This window comes from Mizuhopecten yessoensis, unplaced genomic scaffold (genome assembly GCF_002113885.1).
Source record: "Mizuhopecten yessoensis strain PY_sf001 unplaced genomic scaffold, ASM211388v2 scaffold11079, whole genome shotgun sequence".
NCBI lineage: Eukaryota > Metazoa > Mollusca > Bivalvia > Pectinida > Pectinidae > Mizuhopecten > Mizuhopecten yessoensis.
The window spans coordinates 287,264-305,293 of record NW_018408869.1 but is presented as its reverse complement, the minus strand read 5'-3'; the positions used below and the strand labels follow the sequence as shown (position 1 = coordinate 305,293).

The 18,030-nt window shown below is 35.4% G+C and overlaps 1 protein-coding gene across 1 annotated transcript in view; it reads right to left on the bottom strand.

Moving 5' to 3' along the window:
• LOC110465454 (nardilysin-like) overlaps positions 1 to 18,030 on the bottom strand; it is a 53,399-nt gene that overhangs the window by 32,919 nt on the left and 2,450 nt on the right. The window contains exons 3-17 of the mRNA XM_021521268.1: positions 17,327 to 17,537; positions 14,235 to 14,316; positions 11,043 to 11,143; positions 10,116 to 10,242; positions 9,607 to 9,702; positions 8,365 to 8,487; positions 7,511 to 7,568; positions 7,159 to 7,192; positions 6,588 to 6,627; positions 6,004 to 6,151; positions 5,165 to 5,285; positions 4,678 to 4,791; positions 2,873 to 2,977; positions 2,032 to 2,194; positions 1,029 to 1,079 (exon numbers count right to left, since the gene is read on the bottom strand). Of these exons, the coding sequence (XP_021376943.1) occupies positions 1,029 to 1,079; positions 2,032 to 2,194; positions 2,873 to 2,977; positions 4,678 to 4,791; positions 5,165 to 5,285; positions 6,004 to 6,151; positions 6,588 to 6,627; positions 7,159 to 7,192; positions 7,511 to 7,568; positions 8,365 to 8,487; positions 9,607 to 9,702; positions 10,116 to 10,242; positions 11,043 to 11,143; positions 14,235 to 14,316; positions 17,327 to 17,537 (1,574 nt within the window). The remainder of the gene's footprint in view (positions 1 to 1,028; positions 1,080 to 2,031; positions 2,195 to 2,872; positions 2,978 to 4,677; positions 4,792 to 5,164; positions 5,286 to 6,003; positions 6,152 to 6,587; positions 6,628 to 7,158; positions 7,193 to 7,510; positions 7,569 to 8,364; positions 8,488 to 9,606; positions 9,703 to 10,115; positions 10,243 to 11,042; positions 11,144 to 14,234; positions 14,317 to 17,326; positions 17,538 to 18,030) is intronic.

The window sequence follows — 18,030 nt, the reverse complement described above, 5'->3', positions numbered from 1 at the left end:
GCAAAATTTCATTGAAATTGGTTCAGGGGTTTTGGAGAAGAAGATTTTTGAAATTTTAGTCAATTTGACCCTTTTTGGCCCCGCCCCTCAGGCCCCTGGGGTTTTTTATTCTAAACCGGCAACTATTTTTGTTGACCTTTGTCCATGGAAGGTCCCTGCAAAATTTCATTGAAATTGGTTCAGGGGTTTTGGAGAAGAAGTCGAAAATGTAAATTGTTTACGGACGCACGACGGACGACGGACGACGACGGACAAAAGGCGATCGCAATAGGTCACTTGAGACTTTGTCTCAGGTGACCTAAAAACAGAAGTGCAAAAGATAGAAATCTGATACCAGTGTAGTAAAGCAGGTTTATAACAAAGAATTTAACTCATTGACCCCTTAAATTTCATAATGAATTTTTCTAACCTTTGAATTGGAAGAGTTCAAATGTGTCTTCAGGGGTGAATGAGTTAATCCCAGAAAAATCACAGACATCAGTTCACTATACCCAAATTACATTACAGAAGTTTTTGTTCAGGAAGGAAATCTTTTCTGGGACACAAATGTGACTTCAAACTATTCATGTTTTTTACTCCATGTCCGTGGTGAACATGCTTAAAAACGATGGTAATGTCAACATATTTTACTTCTGTCCTGAAAATCCCTTTTTTGTTCAAATAGGGGCACCATTAAAGCTTTCGACTACCAATCAAAACATAAAATCTTCAAAAGTCTGTGCTTTACCATTTAATAGACATAACATTTTCCATTTAACTTGTCACAGACAACCTTGAAGAAGGACCTTGACCTGGTTTACACAGCGCTAGAAACTGATTTTAAAGAATATTAGTAGGTTGGGCTAGTAGTTTCCAATTTTAATATTCCATGTGCAAATTCCACTAACCTTATATCATTATTCATGAGTAATATCAAATTTTGGCAAGTCAACCAGGCTAGTGGTTTTTACAACCACTAGTCCAGCTGGATAGTTTGCTAGTCTAAGACTATCAGGCTATATTTAAGTGTACTGTCAAGCACTACTTACCTATAAAGGCATTAGGTCTTGGCAAGTGAAGAGCTGGATTACATCCACAGTCTGAAAATTAGACAATACACCCTTAACTAAAAGAGCTATAATAGTATTGACTGACTAATGTACCTCTTTTACAGAAGATTTTCTCACTCAGAACGCTCTAAAATAACTTTATGAAGATTAGTAATTTGATGAAGCTTTAACAAGGTACAAAAAAATCTGAGTATTGATGAAACTAATTAATGTGATTCCCAAATGTTAAAAAATGTTTAGCGGGGAAATAATACAAACAACAAGTGTATGTAGGTTAGCATGTATCTTTATTTACCACAGTAAGAAATAAAGAAATTTCAGTGTCAGATTAACTTGGAGAGGGCCAGATTACTAGACAGCAGGTTCAGAGGAAAAGTTGGCCATACTATTTACATCCGGGCTGCTCAGCCAGACTCTTTCATCCAAGAACTGGGATCACATAAACTGTCATTTGTCTATAGAGAGCTATTGAAATAACTTACATGTCATCACACATTGTTGTGTATTTTCAATTCTGCTAATGCCTTTTTGGAGAAAGGGGCCCCCAGATGATATTCACTACAGAGTGTGCCACAGTAATATACAGTGGAACCTGTCTAATCCGACACCTGTGTGATAAACATATTGGTCAAATTGGACAGAATGTTGGAATACACAGGACTGATTTGGTAGTTTTCGTAGGAAATAAGATACACGGGAAGTAAGAATACTCAGGGATTACGTCCAACAGGTTTCACAATACAATTTTCAAAGGATATTCCTGAGATTTTCAAGTTACTTCTGATGAATCTTATACAGTAAGTTGTGTAAGGGTTGCTTAACTGCTTCATCAGCATGTTTTCAGTTTTGAGGCATGAATGAAGTTTTTAATACTTGTGCCTAACAATGTGAACTATTTTCTGTCACTAGTAATTACGCCTACCTTTCACCTGTCACTAGTAATAACACCTACCTTTCACCTGTCACTAGTAATAACTCCTACCTTTCAGTCTCTGAATGAAGTCACTTGATAAATCGTAGACTCCGTATTTTGTCTTGTACCATCTTTCCTCCAGTGGACATAAGTCAGTATTTTCAAATGTGTCGGACATCAACATGATGTTACATTTATCGGGTGTCAAATGAGCTAGGCAATCGGATATCATCTGAAACAGCAACAAAGTACAGTTCCAGGCTGGTATCTAAAGAAAAATCTAGTACAATATATTCTTGATAAAGATCTAACATCCTCGACTTTAACACCAATTCTCATTATTTATTTCTAAACATTTTCTTCAGGTTCGTAAGTATGAATAATAGAAAGGTACTGTATCACAACCAGTAAGTGTTTATGTGTGACATTTCGGTGAATATGATACGATAAGTAGCCTGTTACCTTCTTCAGACAAATGGCCAGTGAAGCGTACATAAAAGTGTCAAATGTGTACGAGTTGTCAATATAATTAAAGCCGACTTGGATACGCTATAGGCATATGCACACTTAGTTGTCATAATGTACGAAATGACAAATCATACTAACAATCTGATTCAGCTACACTTAGTTTAACACCTCTTCACAGATGTGCAAGAGTAGATGAGCCCCCTCATCTCAGTTCAAAACTGGCCCACTGGGGCGTATCCAGATGGCTTGCTCTCTCTGACCAATACTTTGGAGTTATCCCAGTCAATAACATGATTTTGCTGCAGAACATGGTCTGAGATTGCCGAATTATTGATCTGGGACTACGACTGCTTCCTTTCAGATCGACTGAACTTCTTTTCTAAAAAAAGGAAAACATTTCTTGTGGAAAATATTACCCTTTTTCAGAGGATATAAGACTGACCTTTGGATCGTAGTCATACATGAGGGTACGACCGGTGAGGACGTCTTCCCAGGGAAACATCTGCATGTTCTCAGACACCTTCTCCACGTAATTCAGCGGGTCTCCCTGTAACAAAGCCAACCAGGGACAATCATTTGTTAAAGCAGCAAACACATAGATATCACTCCCACAATATATTACATATGTAACAAACACATAGATATCACTCCCACAATATATTACATATGTAAACAAGAGGCCCAATGGGCCTGCATCACTCACCTGGTATAAAACTCACACTTGTAACCTTAAAAGTGATCTAAAATAAAGCTACAGGCAAAATATCAGTATTTATGATTAAAATTCGTTCAAAAGACCCTGTTAATTTTTTTTCAAACATTTCACCCCTGTGATTGAAAGTCGAACAAAGTCATTATGTTGAACACATTGTATAGCCTTTCATCTCAGGATGCAACTTGCAAAGTATAAACATCCTGGGACCCATGGTTATTCATAAGAGGTTGTTTAAAGATTTTAAACAAATTTGACCCCTGTGACCTTGAATATAAGTCAAAGTCATTCACTTTAACAAACATAGTAGTCCTTGATCCCAGCATATGCTACTAACTAAATATCAACATCCTGAGCCTTTTGGTTATTCAGAACAAGTTGTTGAAATATTTTAAACATATTTGCTCCTTGTGACCTTGAATATGATTCAAGGTCATACATTTAAACAAACTTGGTAGCCCTTGATCCTAGTATGCTACTGACTAAATATCATCACCCAGGGCATTTTGGTTATTCAGAAGAAGTTGTTTAAAGTTTTTAACATATTTGACCCCTGTGACCTTGAATATGGGTGAAGGTCATTTATTTGAACAAACTTTGTAGCCCTTTATCTCAGCATGCTACTGGCCAAATATCATTACCCTGGGCATTTTGGTTATTGAGAAGAAGTTGTTTAAAGTTTTTAACATATTTGACCCCTGTGACCTTGAAAATAGATGAAGGTCATTTATTTGAACAAACTTGGTAGCCCTTCATCCCAGTTTGCTTCTGGCCAAATATCATCACCCTAGGCCTTTCGGTTATTAAGAAGAAGTCGTTTAAAGTAAAATATTGACGCCGGACGGACGGACGACGGACGCCGCACCACGGCATAAGCTCACTTGGCACTTCATGCCAGGTGAGCTAAAAACACATAGATATCACTCCCACAATATATTATGTATGTAACAAACACATAGATATCACTCCCCCAATATATTATGTATGTAACAAACAGCGAGATAAACAATCTTAATGGCAGTATCCATTATGATTAAGTTCACAAATCACATTTATTGTGTCACTGTGTCTACCTTAAATTAATCAAGTTTGTCACATTTTTTTTCCTTTCAGGCACAAGAACCAGTTAATTGTGTTCATTAGGCTTATTGAATAGATCTCGGATACTGTAATTACTGATCAGAACAGCATTGATTTACCTGTATAAATCAACTACATCCTACAGTTAACATTTTCATCTTCATTAAATAGATAATCTGAAAACCTGTCTATTCCAAAACAAAATATTTGTATATATATGACAGGTATCAGAGCAAACACCAAGTTCAGTTTAGACAGGTGTTTATATCAACAGTGTTTGGTTTAGAAAGGTGTCAGTTTAAAAAAGTGTTTGCTTTCGGCAGATGTTAGTGTAATCAGTATTAAGATAACATAGGTAGTGTTTTGGTACAACATGTGTCAGAGTAAACAGTGTTTGGTATTTGGTATAGACAAGTGTCAGTTTAGACAGGTGTCAGTATAAACACAGTACTGACCAGTTCTTTCCAGCGGAACTTGCTCTCCTCGATCTGTTTCAGTTCCTGGTAGAGTGACTTCTGTGGGCCTACCTCCTCCAACATGTGTATGTACTGGAAGATCATCTCCACCACCTGATGTTAACATTCTCGTAGATTACACCAATAAATTATTCAAAAACATAAATAAGAACCTCGATCTAAATGTAAAAGACTGAGTTAAGGATGACATTGATAATATTTTATTGAAAAAAGATTTTAGAAAGAAAATATTCTGACACTATGTCCAATTATCGCAAACAATTTAAGCCTGTGTTAAGGCAAGTTTCTACTGTGAAATAATGTAAATTAACTTGCCCTGAGACATATTTAAAATATTTTGTTACATTGGAATGTGTTTAGTGGAAACCATTCTACAAAATGTCGCTTAACGAGTATATCTTTCATAGCAAAAATAAATAAAGATTTAAGATATTTACATTTGAAGTATCAAACTTTTAGTGTTTACCTCCTCGTAATGTTTAAGGCCAACATCTGTGAGAGTCACAACCACACAGAAGCTTGTCGTTGTAGAATTCATCTCAAATCCATCGTAGCTATATCCACCGACGATAGACAGTGCCCAAAGTCTGTAAACAGAAAATATTTTCCAGTATTTCTCAGTTTTAACTACACATTCTACAGATCAGTGAAATTTTGACATCAGTCTTTAAACTGGCAGGTAAAGAATGTAAGACTCTTTCATGCCCAGGGGTGTAGAATAGGAAAATCCAGAGGGTGAAAGTTCCCTATCTTACATCTCACATCTTATATCTTGGGCATGAAAGAGTATTTTTCTCTCTGGCTACCATTTTGAAAATATCATTTTTTTTTTACAAAAACGAATCCGTCAGCGAAATTCAGCATACCCCATATTTGCAAACATTGCGACATAAGTGTTTTCCAAATTCGTGACATCACGTCACGTAAAATGGGGTGTAAGATAGAAATTTCCTACACTCTTTTCTTATCCTGGACAGCTCTATCTTGCACAAACTGAAATAACAGAAAACCCTTTCCCCTCTTTAATGGTCAGCAATTTAGCTAAACGATAACCATCAAGATAATTGATATCGCGAACAATTTGTATGTGGGTTGGTATGTGTTTAATTTGTGTGTTTATGCATTTATGATTTTATGGATGACCGAAGTAGAGTTTTACTAGGTCAGGTGAAAATTAAGCTTTTTCTTTAATTGGGCCTGAAAAATATACCTTTATGTCAGGGATACCTGGTATTTTAAAATAACACAATTTATTAGGTGTTGCTTTTACAACAAGGAAAGTTGGGGGAAGAGATAGTGGCTTACTTTTCCTTTAGGTATGCAAGGATGCTACCCTCACCCTCATCAGCCAGCACTGTGGTCAGGTAGTCAAGGGGCTTGGTCCTGTACTTGTCCAGACAGGGGGGCAATGCCCAGTTAACATACACCTTGTGTGCATCCTCCACAGGGACCACTGACAAAAATAACGGGAGTATTATGAAGGGTTGGGAGTCCTTAAATATAAGGTAAGATGTCGCAGGACACGTACATTTTGAGGAACATTTTCTTCTAAATAAGCATTTTCATTATCCACTGAATCGGGATTTTGAAGTATATAACATCAAAATGGAAAGAGATTGCATCAAACATTATTGTATTAAAAGTCATTCTAAGACCAATTTTCTCAGAATTAGAAATAATATGCTGGGTCATTTTGATGTGTCTTATCAAACACACACATAAAACTTATATTGACTGAATTTTTTCCCTAATGCTTATAAAATAATGGATTTTAATGTCTTTGTCTTAAGCAAAACACAATATTGTTCTATTTTCAGGTGTGATCAAGTTAAATCTTTGTAACTTGTCAAAGGATAGTTCCTCAAAAGCTTAATTCATTAATCACTTACCTCTGTACATCTTCCTGAAATTTGTTGTGTCAAATGGTTCCTAAAACAAATGCAAACAATTAATAATTGTAAAGGGGGGACCATTACAGAGGTCCCCCAAACTGCTCCCATAGTCGCAAAGATGCAAAAATACACCTACATACCAAATTTGAGGGAAACAACCAATATTTAATTTTGAGTTCAAGGAGCCTATGAAGAAATTTTACTTGCATATCGAAATTTATTTGTAAAGATTCAATTAATTAGTTACCAGTGTAGAGAATTACGAATTACATTAATTACATAGTTACCAGAATACAGAGTTAAATATTACATTAATTACATAGTTACCAGAATACAGTTACATTTAACATTAATTTCAAAGTTACAAAATTAATTACATATTACATTAATTACATAGTACCCAGTGTAGTTACAGATTACAATTATTACATCTTTACAAGAATATTGTTACAGATTACATTAAATACATAATTACCAGGGAAGTTATATAACACATTATAATTAATTAGTCATTTAGTTTTACATTATGCATAACTAAAACCTGTTGATAAAAAATGCTGATTTTTACCTTCAAGTCATGAAACACTGGTTGTGGAAGATCACTGAAAGAAAAACATTCCAAATTAATTAGGATATGTTCTTTATTTGGAGCAGGACACGGGCCATTAAGATGTGCATTTTTGTTTAAAAATATCACTCTTAACAGTATAGCTTACTCGTATTGAAGCAGAAATACCAGGACAATGACTTGGGATAACTTGACAGATGTAAGAAGTAAATACTGTTTCTTTTACTCTTCCATCCTGATGATAAATATTTAAACATACAAATTCTGTGTTAATGAATACCAAACAATGACTTACCTGGTAAGTTAGTGAGTAGATCTGAGAACATGACACTAATTGATCCCTCTAACTTACTTGTGTGGTACCGCAGAGAAAATCTCTCTAGACCATTCCTCCAGCTTGTCTAGACTATCTGATGTGAAAAATTGAATGAAAAAGTATTGAAATAAGTACTTTGTATAAAATTGTTTATTAATAAACAGGTTTCAACTTCTAATCACTTACAAATGAATCTAACAATGAGAAGTCAAACTAGTTATACAAAGTTCTTGCACTGCTGGTAAATCTCATGAAATAAACTTGGAATCTAAATAATTGTCTATATATTTACACATCAATTCAGAGCAATTTAATTTATCACCTTGAGAAAAAACTTTGACATATCCTTTATTGTATAGCTACTGTTATGTAACTTGAGGTATATGACCTCTGACCTACCATTGGACTGTATAGCTACTGTTATGTAACTTTATGTGTATGACCTATGACCTACTATTGGACTGTATAGCTACTGTAATGTAACTTGAGGTGTATGACCTTTGACCTACCAATGGATTGTATAGCTACTGTAATGTAACTTAAGGTGTATGACCTTTGACCTACCGTTGGACTGTATAGCTACTGTAATGTAACTTGAGGTGTGTGACCTTTGACCTACCATTGGACTGTATAGCCACTGGAATGTAACTTGAGGTTTATGACCTTTGACCTACAATTGGACTGTATATCTACTGTAATGTAAATTGAGGTTTATGACCTTTGACCGACCATTGGACAGTACAGCCACTGGAATGTAATTTGAGCTGTATGACCTTGACTTATCCTTGGAATGAATAGTTATTTAATGTAATGTAAGTTGTATGGCATTGACCCAACCTTGGACTGAGTGGCTATTGTTATATAGTTTGAGTTGAATGACCTTGACCTACCTTTAGACTGTATAGCAACAGTCATATAATGTGAAGAATACATCCGAGTGTAGAAGTCCCGCAGTCGACTGTATACATTGATACCATTTTGTTTTGGAATGGTTCTCAGTGTTTCTGCATTCCCTGTATGTATATAAACACTGAATAAATATAAATGCTCCAGACTAAGGATATATGCTTCCTCACAATTTAAATGTGTGGTTTGTGTTCACAGTTAATTTTCTTGAGGATATTCACTACCTGTAATCTATTGTGTAGTTTTTGTTAATTATCTCCGTTGTATTTTTTTCTTTTCCATAGCTATTTATGGTTAACTCACACAATAAGATGGCATACGTCCTTAAATTCAATGACCTCATCAAGAGATTTCAAATCAAAACCAAAAGAAATATAACCTACAATGTGCAACATGGCATTGTGGGATGCCTGATCCAATTGTACATATTATACAATAAAATTGATTTCAAATTAAATGAGGGATTACATTCCCCATTTATAACAAGAATTACGCATTCTTATATGTGTCGCCTGTCCCGCTTTGTCAATATAATAAGCATTTGACATAGTACACTTAGGATATATTTAAAGAGAATTGAAATTGAAGGTCATATCCCAATGTGATAACCTAATAGGTAATAGGTTGTGAGAAAGGCAGACATTATTGAATTGTATATGCAGCATGCATTATAACCAAGGAAGTGGGTAACAAAAATTCATATATCTTACATGATACATGTTATGATACACCTACAGTGTATGACCCAAGTACATAAGGAAACGGACCTAAACGCAAAATCATAACATTGATATTTTTTAAAGTCCAAAAATTTGAGGTTTTTACCAAAAAAATGCAGAAATCAATGAAATGTTTTTAGTGCAGTAGGCTCCACTACCCATGCTACATCTATGATCGAGGTTTTGTTGGTGTAGCTTTGTCAGAAACACAGCTAAACACAAAACCTTAACATTGTTGACGCCGCCGTCGGAAAAGCAGCGCCTATGTGTCTTTCCGACATCCATCGTAGGCGACACAATACATATGAAAGGGAAGGCAGAGAAAAGCCTTTCTCATTACAATAACTTAGAGGCTAATGAATAACACTTGGTCTGTTGAATTGTAAGAATTGAATAACTAAAAGAAATTTAATAGATATCTCATTTAAGACCAGTTACAACTTTGCATATCAATGATTCCAAAACGTTTACAACATGACCTAGACTGATAAGGAGTCGTTTACATACCTGTGAAGAACTTGGACATAGGGTGTCCTGGTTTAGATAGCGTTCCAAATAAAGTGTTGATACGATCGTCATCATTTGGAAGGTTCATTTGAAACTCTGTATAAAATATATTCCAAACTGACATGTTTATATCACTTTTCATTTATTACAAACCACTAGTTGAAAGACTGATTTTTAACCATATAAAAGATACGCTCAAATGATGCAAACAAGAAAAGGTGTACTTGTAGTTTCACATCAGATCTTCAAGTATTGATATATGTAGATAGAAAGTTGACATGTTAGATACTCCAGGAGTTTTAAAATTGACCTGTTTGTTTCACTTTTCATTTATTTCCAAAATCACTAGTTGAAAGACTGATTCAATATATGTCTTACATCAGATTTTCTTATATTGATACATAAAAAATTGACACGTTAGATTATGAATATTCTGACGATATCTATAACACCTACCGCTGTCCATCGCTTCAAATTATGAATATTCTGACGATATCTATAACACCTACCGCTGTCCACCGCTTCAATCTCCCGATCCACACAGTCCTCTCGGAACAGCGGACTGATGAAGAAATGTGCAAACATGTCAAGAGCTCGACGGAAGTACTTTCTCTCCACATCAAAGTAGAAACAAGTCTGAAAAACCATACACACAATACTGTATTTTACATTTATATGGGAGTGTAATGTTACCATCACAACTCTAATAAGACTTAATCCTCTTTATCATCAACTTTCTACAATCTCAGCTGGGAATAATCCGAAATATCATACTAAGGAATCAGTGAAAAAAAAGGTCTAAATGCATGTGATGTGTTTTCCTTATATGATAATCTTCTGACAAGAATCGAAAGCCTTGAGACAATCTTTAAATATCTTGAGGCCTCGCTCACTAGTCTGACTAAATATAAAATTAACGTAACTTTATCAGATAGTTCAATACCAGTTCACGTGGATCCCGATAATGAACAGTTCTAAATGCAATGAAAATAATAATGACAACAGAGACATTTCCAATTCATTTAATAGCAAAAACATTAAACTTCATCAGTTCAAATTTTTTTAATTGGCGTAGGAATATGTTCCCTCGGTTTTGACCAATCGCAGCACCTTTGGGTTTTATATCACATGTGTAATACCATATTTCTGACATAGTAAAATGGGTCAGTTATGTGATAAACAGTCTTTAACCACTTAAGTTGGACAGTGATCCCAGCACAGACAGCAATTTTTTTGTTTGCCAAAAATTCAACTTACCAACAATTTTTTGTTTGATCATTTCAGGGAATTCTAAAATGACAAAACAGATCTGTAACATTCATGATCACTATCACTACAGTTACTGGTTTTTGATATAATGAATTGTCACTGAAACTGTATAGGCGAAGCTTTATGGCAATGGGCTAACAATTGATTATAAACAATTGTTGAGTTACCTTTTCACAGTCAGTCCAAGCATTGGAGAATCCACCGTGACGTCCCAGGAAGTCGTCTAATTCGTTCTCCTTTGGGTATTTCTCACTCCCCATAAAAACCACTGTAAATAAACAAACACTTTATTTGCTATCAGAAACTAATGATTCTTCACTGGATATTTTCAAATACAAAATCTAAAACTAGAGATTTGTTTTTGCAAACAAAATAATTATTATGTCTCCCCTTATTCGCCAATACAGGTACATGTATATTAGCTTGTTTTGGATTAGGTTGGATGTGCAAGAATATTTATAAATTGTTCTTGTTCATTTGGTATTTTGTTTACAATGCTGGTTCAGTTTTGCGAGCTATGGTACAGATAAGTGCATATACTTTACAATATGTTTAGACACAATCTTATTACAATAGGGTGCTTCTTCTGGTTCATTATCTCAAAAAACATATTAAGAGGAGGAGAATACACCACACAACTAATAATGACCATGTACCTACAATTTTCTTTAAACACATTTAGATAAACAGAGGAACTGCCTACTTCTAAATTATACAAGAGGCCCAATGGGCCTGCATCGCTCACCTGGTATAAAACTCACACTTGTAACCTTAAAAGTGATCTAAATAAAGCTACAGGAAAAATATCAGTATTTATGATTAAAATTCATTCAAAAGACCCTATTTATTTATTTTTTGAACATTTCACCCCTTTGATTGAAAGTCGAACAAAGTCATTATGTTGAACACATTGTATAGCCTTACATCTCAGGATGCAACTTGCAAAGTATAAACATCCTGGGACCCATGGTTATTCAGAAGAGGTTGTTTAAAGATTTAAAAAAAAATTGACCCCTGTGACCTTGAATATAAGTCAAAGTCATTCACTTTTACAAACTAAGTAGTCCTCGATACCAGCATATGCTACTGACTAAATATCAACATCCTGAGCCTTTTGGTTATTCAGAACAAGTTGTTTAAATATTTTGAACATATTTGCTCCTTGTGACCTTGAATATGATTCAAGGTCATACATTTATACAAACTTGGTAGCCCTTGATCCTAGTATGCTACTGACTAAATATCATCACCCTGGGCATTTTGGTTATTCAGTAGAAGTTGTTTAAAGTTTTTAACATATTTGACCCCTGTGACCTTGAATATGGGTGAAGGTCATTCATTTGAACAAACTTTGTAGCCCTTCATCTCAGCATGCTACTGGCCAAATATCATCACCCTGTGCATTTTGGTTATTAAGAAGAAGTTGTTGAATGTTTTTCACATATTTGACCCCTGTGACCTTGAATATAGATGAAGGTCATTTATTTGAACAAACTTTGTAGCCCTTCATCTCAGCATGCTACTGGCCAAATATCATCACCCTGTGCATTTTGGTTATTCAGAAGAAGTTGTTGAAATATTTTGAACATAATTGCTCCTTGTGACCTTGAATATGATTCAAGGTCATACATTTATACAAACTTGGAAGCCCTTGGTCCTAGTATGCTACTGACTAAATATCATCACCCTGGGCATTATGGTTATTCAGAAGAAGTTGTTGAATGTTTTTCACATATTTGACCCCTGTGACCTTGAATATATATGAAGGTCATTTATTTGAACAAACTTTGTAGCCCTTTATCTCAGCATGCTACTGACCAAATATCATAACCCTGGCCATTTTGGTTATTCAGAAGAAGTTGTTTAAATTTTTTCACATATTTGACCGCTGTAACCTTGAATATGGGTAAAGGTCATTCATTTGAACAAATTTTGTAGCCCTTTATCTCAGCATGCTACTAGCCAAATATCATTACCCTTGGTATTTTGGTTATTCAGAAGAAGTTGTTGAAAGTTTTTAAACATATTTGACCCCTGTGACCTTGAATATGGGTGAAGGTCATTCATTTGAACAAACTTTGTAGCCCTTCATCTTAGCATGCTACTGGCCAAATATCATCACCCAGGACATGTTGGTTATTGAGAAAAAGTTGTTTAAAGTTTTTTTAATAAAATTGACCCCTGCGACCTTGAATATTATTGAAGGTCATCCATTTGAACAAACTTGGTAGCCCTTCACCCAAGCATGCTACTGGCCAAATATCAACTCCCTGGGCATTTCGGTTATTGGGAAGAAGATGTTTAAAGTTTTTGACATATTTGACCCATGTGACCTTGAAAATAGGTGAAGGTCATTAATTTTAACAAACTTTGTAGCCCTTCATCCAAGTTTGCTTCTGGCCAAATATCGACACCCTAGGCCTTTCGGTTATTAAGAAGAAGTCGTTTAAGTAAAATATTGACGCCGGACGACAGACAGACGGACGGACGGACGACGGACGCCGCGCCAAGGCATAAGCTCACTTGGCACTTCGTGCCAGGTGAGCTAAAAATGCATAAAGGAATTAAGGCAATTAAAAACTTATGACGCAGAAAGTCAGAGTATCCTTACAGTTTCAAAGTTACAACTGAAAAGATAGCACTCATTTGACCTTTGACCACAAATGATGATGTAGGCATACTGCAAGATCCATCAAGACATCTTTAATGGTTTAAAAGTTATGGCCGAAGTTTTCCAGGGGCCATAGTGATCCTTGTGAAAGTGCCGGAGTTTTCCGGGGGCCATAGTGATCCTTGTGAAAGTGCCGGAGTTTTCTGGGGGCCATAGTGATCCTTGTGAAAGTAGCAGAGTATTTTTGTCAATATTTCCCAGGTCCTTTCATAGGTGATATTGTAACAGAGAGCATTTGGCTTTTTGCAATGCCTCCACTAGGAGTCGAACCGGGACCTCTGGTTTACTAGTCTTATGCTCGACTGAACGAGCTTTATTGAAAGATGTGTTTTGCCTTTCTTCATTTTCTAACAATCATTTTAGACTACACAAACCATATATTGTGGATAAAAGTTGACCTCCCTCCCCCCACCCCAACCTCAAATCTCATATTTTCACCCTGTATAACCATTACAAAGGGCACTGAAGTTGAAACTTTATCAAGTAAGCCTTAAATGTTTGTTTTCACAAAGAATTTTGTTTTGAGAAACTTTTAGAGAAAGTGATTTGACACCTCCCCCACCTTACCTTACACGCTCCATTAAAATGAATTAATATCTTATTAAAACACTCTAGTGACATAACTTCTATTCATCAGTTACATTTAATCCAACAGATACACAGTACATAAATACAGCTGAAAACTTACTATGCTCCAAGAAATGTGCAAATCCAGGGATGTCGTCTGGGTCAGAGAAACTTCCAACACCAATACACAAAGCTACTGCTGACTAAAAAAGGTAAACAGTGTTATTTTTACCAGGAACAGCAAAGCATCACAAGTGATACAAATCCCCTAGCATTCATACATTGTATGACATATGTATGGGGAAATGAATAGAAAATTCAATGATGCATCAGTATCTGGTCTAGCGACTGCATTCTTCGATAATAGATTTTTATTCCACTGAGAAATGAAGTCAATAAAGGGATGGCAAAGTTTTTCTAAAAATAGTTACAGTGACCTTGACCTTTAACGCAGTAACCAGGAATAAAGTCAATAGAGCGATGACAAAGTTTTTCTAAATACAGTTACAGTGACCTGAAATGCAAAACTGTTCAAGGTATTGACCAAACACTTGTATCAAGTTTAATGAAATTCCATTGAGGAATGAAGTTGGTAGAGCGATGACAATGTTTTTTCTAAAAATATTAAAAACGAAACAACAACTTGTTCATGACATTGACAAACCAAACACTTGTATGAAGTTTCATAAAATTCCGTTCAGTAATAAAATCGCCAGAGCGATGACAAAGTTTTTTTTCAAAAATAGTAATGTTCAGTGACATTGACCTTCAACGAAGAACCCAAAATGCAATCTTGTTCAATGCGTTGTCATAACAAACACTTGTATCAAGTTTCATGAATTTCCCCTTGGTAGAGCGATGACAAGAAGTTTTTTTTTTTTAGTAACAGTGACCATGACCTTCAACGTATAAACCCAAACTCTTTCAAAGCATTGCCATACCAAACACTTGCATGAAGTTTCATCAAATTCGGTTTAGAAATGAAGTTAGGTTAGTACAGTATAACCTAAAGCATTCCTGTTTACTTTCTTTCACATATTTTCAAACTATTTCCCAGATACAATTTTTTCAATCTGCTCTTACATTTTTATCTTTAGTCAGTTAAATTATTTATATATTTGCTGTACTAACATTAGTGGATCCCTTGAAATCATAACAGGAATGTGAAAGTGAATACACAGCAACAATTTCCAATCTTACATGATCTTCAGCTCTATACAGGTGCTTTACTTGTCAGGTTCCTGCATCCCAAAATAAATTTACCATCTTAAACATGTATTCAATATTTTATAGCAGTAATCTTGTTCACGCTGTAGAGTATTTCATGGGTAAGGGGCCAATCGATTCAAGCACTTGTGTCTTACCATATGTATCCTGCAATAAGCCCAGAGAGTCTAACAGATGATCTCTGGCTCAAATTAAGGGGGTGGGCTTATTACAGTACAATACAAAAGCAATTGTTGGCATTTCTCCAGAACTGCCAAAGATATGGATGGGCTTATTACCAGAAATGGACTTATCTCTGAATAAATACATTAATGTTTGAAACTGACAAAGCAAGTGTTAATTTGTGTTATAATCCACAAAAAAATGATAATATAGATCATTTATATAATGTTCATACCCTCGAGTTTATATAGGTATAGAGGTCATGCTTGATGTTAAAAAATTTGGATTTTAATTTTTTATTTGTAGAGTATCAACTTTATTTACTGTATACAGGAAATGTGAATGTTGCATGTTATATGTAATTGCACAAGGACATGATGTTGCTATGGACTTTGCATGCGCAGAGAAACCGTGTTTGACATACAAAGACTTGAACTCTGTGAAGAGTACAAACTGTATATGTGTTGTGCATGTCATTGTTATGGAGTTTGCATCGGAAGAGAAGTCGTGTTTGACGTACAAAGACTTGAACTCTGTGAAGAGTACAAACTGTATATATGTTATGCATGTCATTGTTATAGAGTTTGCATGGGCAGAGAAGTCGTGTTTGACGTACAAAGATTTGAACTCTGTGAAGAGTACAAACTGTATATATGTTGTGCATATCATTGTTATTGCACAATGTAATGCTGTTGCTATGGAGTTTTATGTGGGCATCTATGATAATACTGCGGTCCCCATATGACCCTGGTTGTTGTAAAGACATTAAACCCACACACGTGGTCAGGTGGTGCTGTGGATGGCACACTTGCCTTTCAACAAGGCGGCCGGGGTTTCATTCTCCAATCAGATGTGAAAAGGTATGGGGTAACCTGCCTGACCATGTGGGTTTTCTCCAGGTACTTCGGTTTCTGGTTCGTAATAAGCAACGTCCTTTTGGATATCACGATAAGACACCCCCACTCCCCCATGCGAACTAACATCTGGGCCAACAGGAGTGATTAAAATAATATAAGATGAAATAACTTGTTTTAATTGTTGTAATATAAATAAAGTTTATATAAACCCCAGGACATTTTACACATAGAAATGTCCTCCATGTAGAGTACCAGTTCTACATGTATGGCTAGCTAGGCTAGTGTTATAAGATTACAGGAATAAAGTGACAATTGCAGAGTGAACAACTGTTTTGTTTAAAAGCTGTTGATAGTTGCATGTGCTTGAACTCTAAGGCAACGTGATGTCTGCAGCTGATGCAGCCAGTTTGGATTATTCCGAAAAGAGAATGAAAAAATAATAAGAGTGACTGGGAAGAGTCGTTCTGTCATACCATATCCAATCAGTCTCATAACTATGTGTGACTCATCAGAGGTGGGGTGTGCAGTAATAGACCAGAGGTTATTTTCTGGCTTATATTCTAGGTCGGGTAAAAAACTAATATCATATATCCAATGGATAAAATGGTAAAACATATATGTGATCATCAAATCAGAAGATACATGCATATTGCAATCTTCATTCAATGGTTTCTGCAAATATTTTGAATGAAATATATCCTAACTTCACTGTTTAAGCAAAAGATAATTCTGAAGATATATAAATTGTTTTACCATAAAAGTGAAAATTTTCCTGGTGCTGAAATGTTTGGTGTTGTGTTGGGTATATTAGCTTGAAAATATCCATATGCGAATAGTTATTAATAGATTATATAGATTATAGATAAATTGGATATCTAGATTTCAGGACTATTGCCAACATAAAAATGGCCACATCATGCTCAGTTTAAGGGTCAAAATGTGAACACTTCTCAATGGTAAAGGTCACCTTCTTCTCGGATGGTGGTTTGGAATTCCCTGGTCTATCATCTTCCATATCATCATCCATCTCCTCATCAGATGGATGTCCGTCCGACTCAGATCCAGATTCCGATCCAGATTCATCTTCTGTCTCTTCATCCTCATCAATTTCAGAAGCAGCTTGACCATTCAGGTCAGAAATCAACAGGACACGGAGACCATTTTCAAGGAAAAGTGACCTGTCAGAGGTGATAGAAAAGTTATTTTATTCAACTGTGCATTCTGGCCTTATCATCACAATAGCCTTTAAATGAGTTTACAATTTTAAAAAGAACAAAACTTTTTGGCAGAATATTATTTTTCAGACTTTTTGGATCATGTGACGTTATATGAGCAGTGTGTTCACTTCCAAACTAATTTTGTTATTATAGTGAAAGCTATTTATTTGTCATTGATAAATAAGGAATTGTGTGAACTAATATTAAAGTGCCCAAAGGGAAACTAAAACACACTCTGAATTTTCACAACACCAAGATTCATTTGCAGAGGATCCTTCATACGAGGGAGAAATCACCACTACTGAAGGAGTGTATATAGGCTTTTATCTGGCCTTGTCCCGTTGTCCCAAAGAGGGGCTCACCTGCTGTTTATATAACATTGAATCTAGGAATTCAATTCCACCAAAGTAGGTTAAAATGATACAGATGTATCTTCAACGAGAGAGTAGTCTGT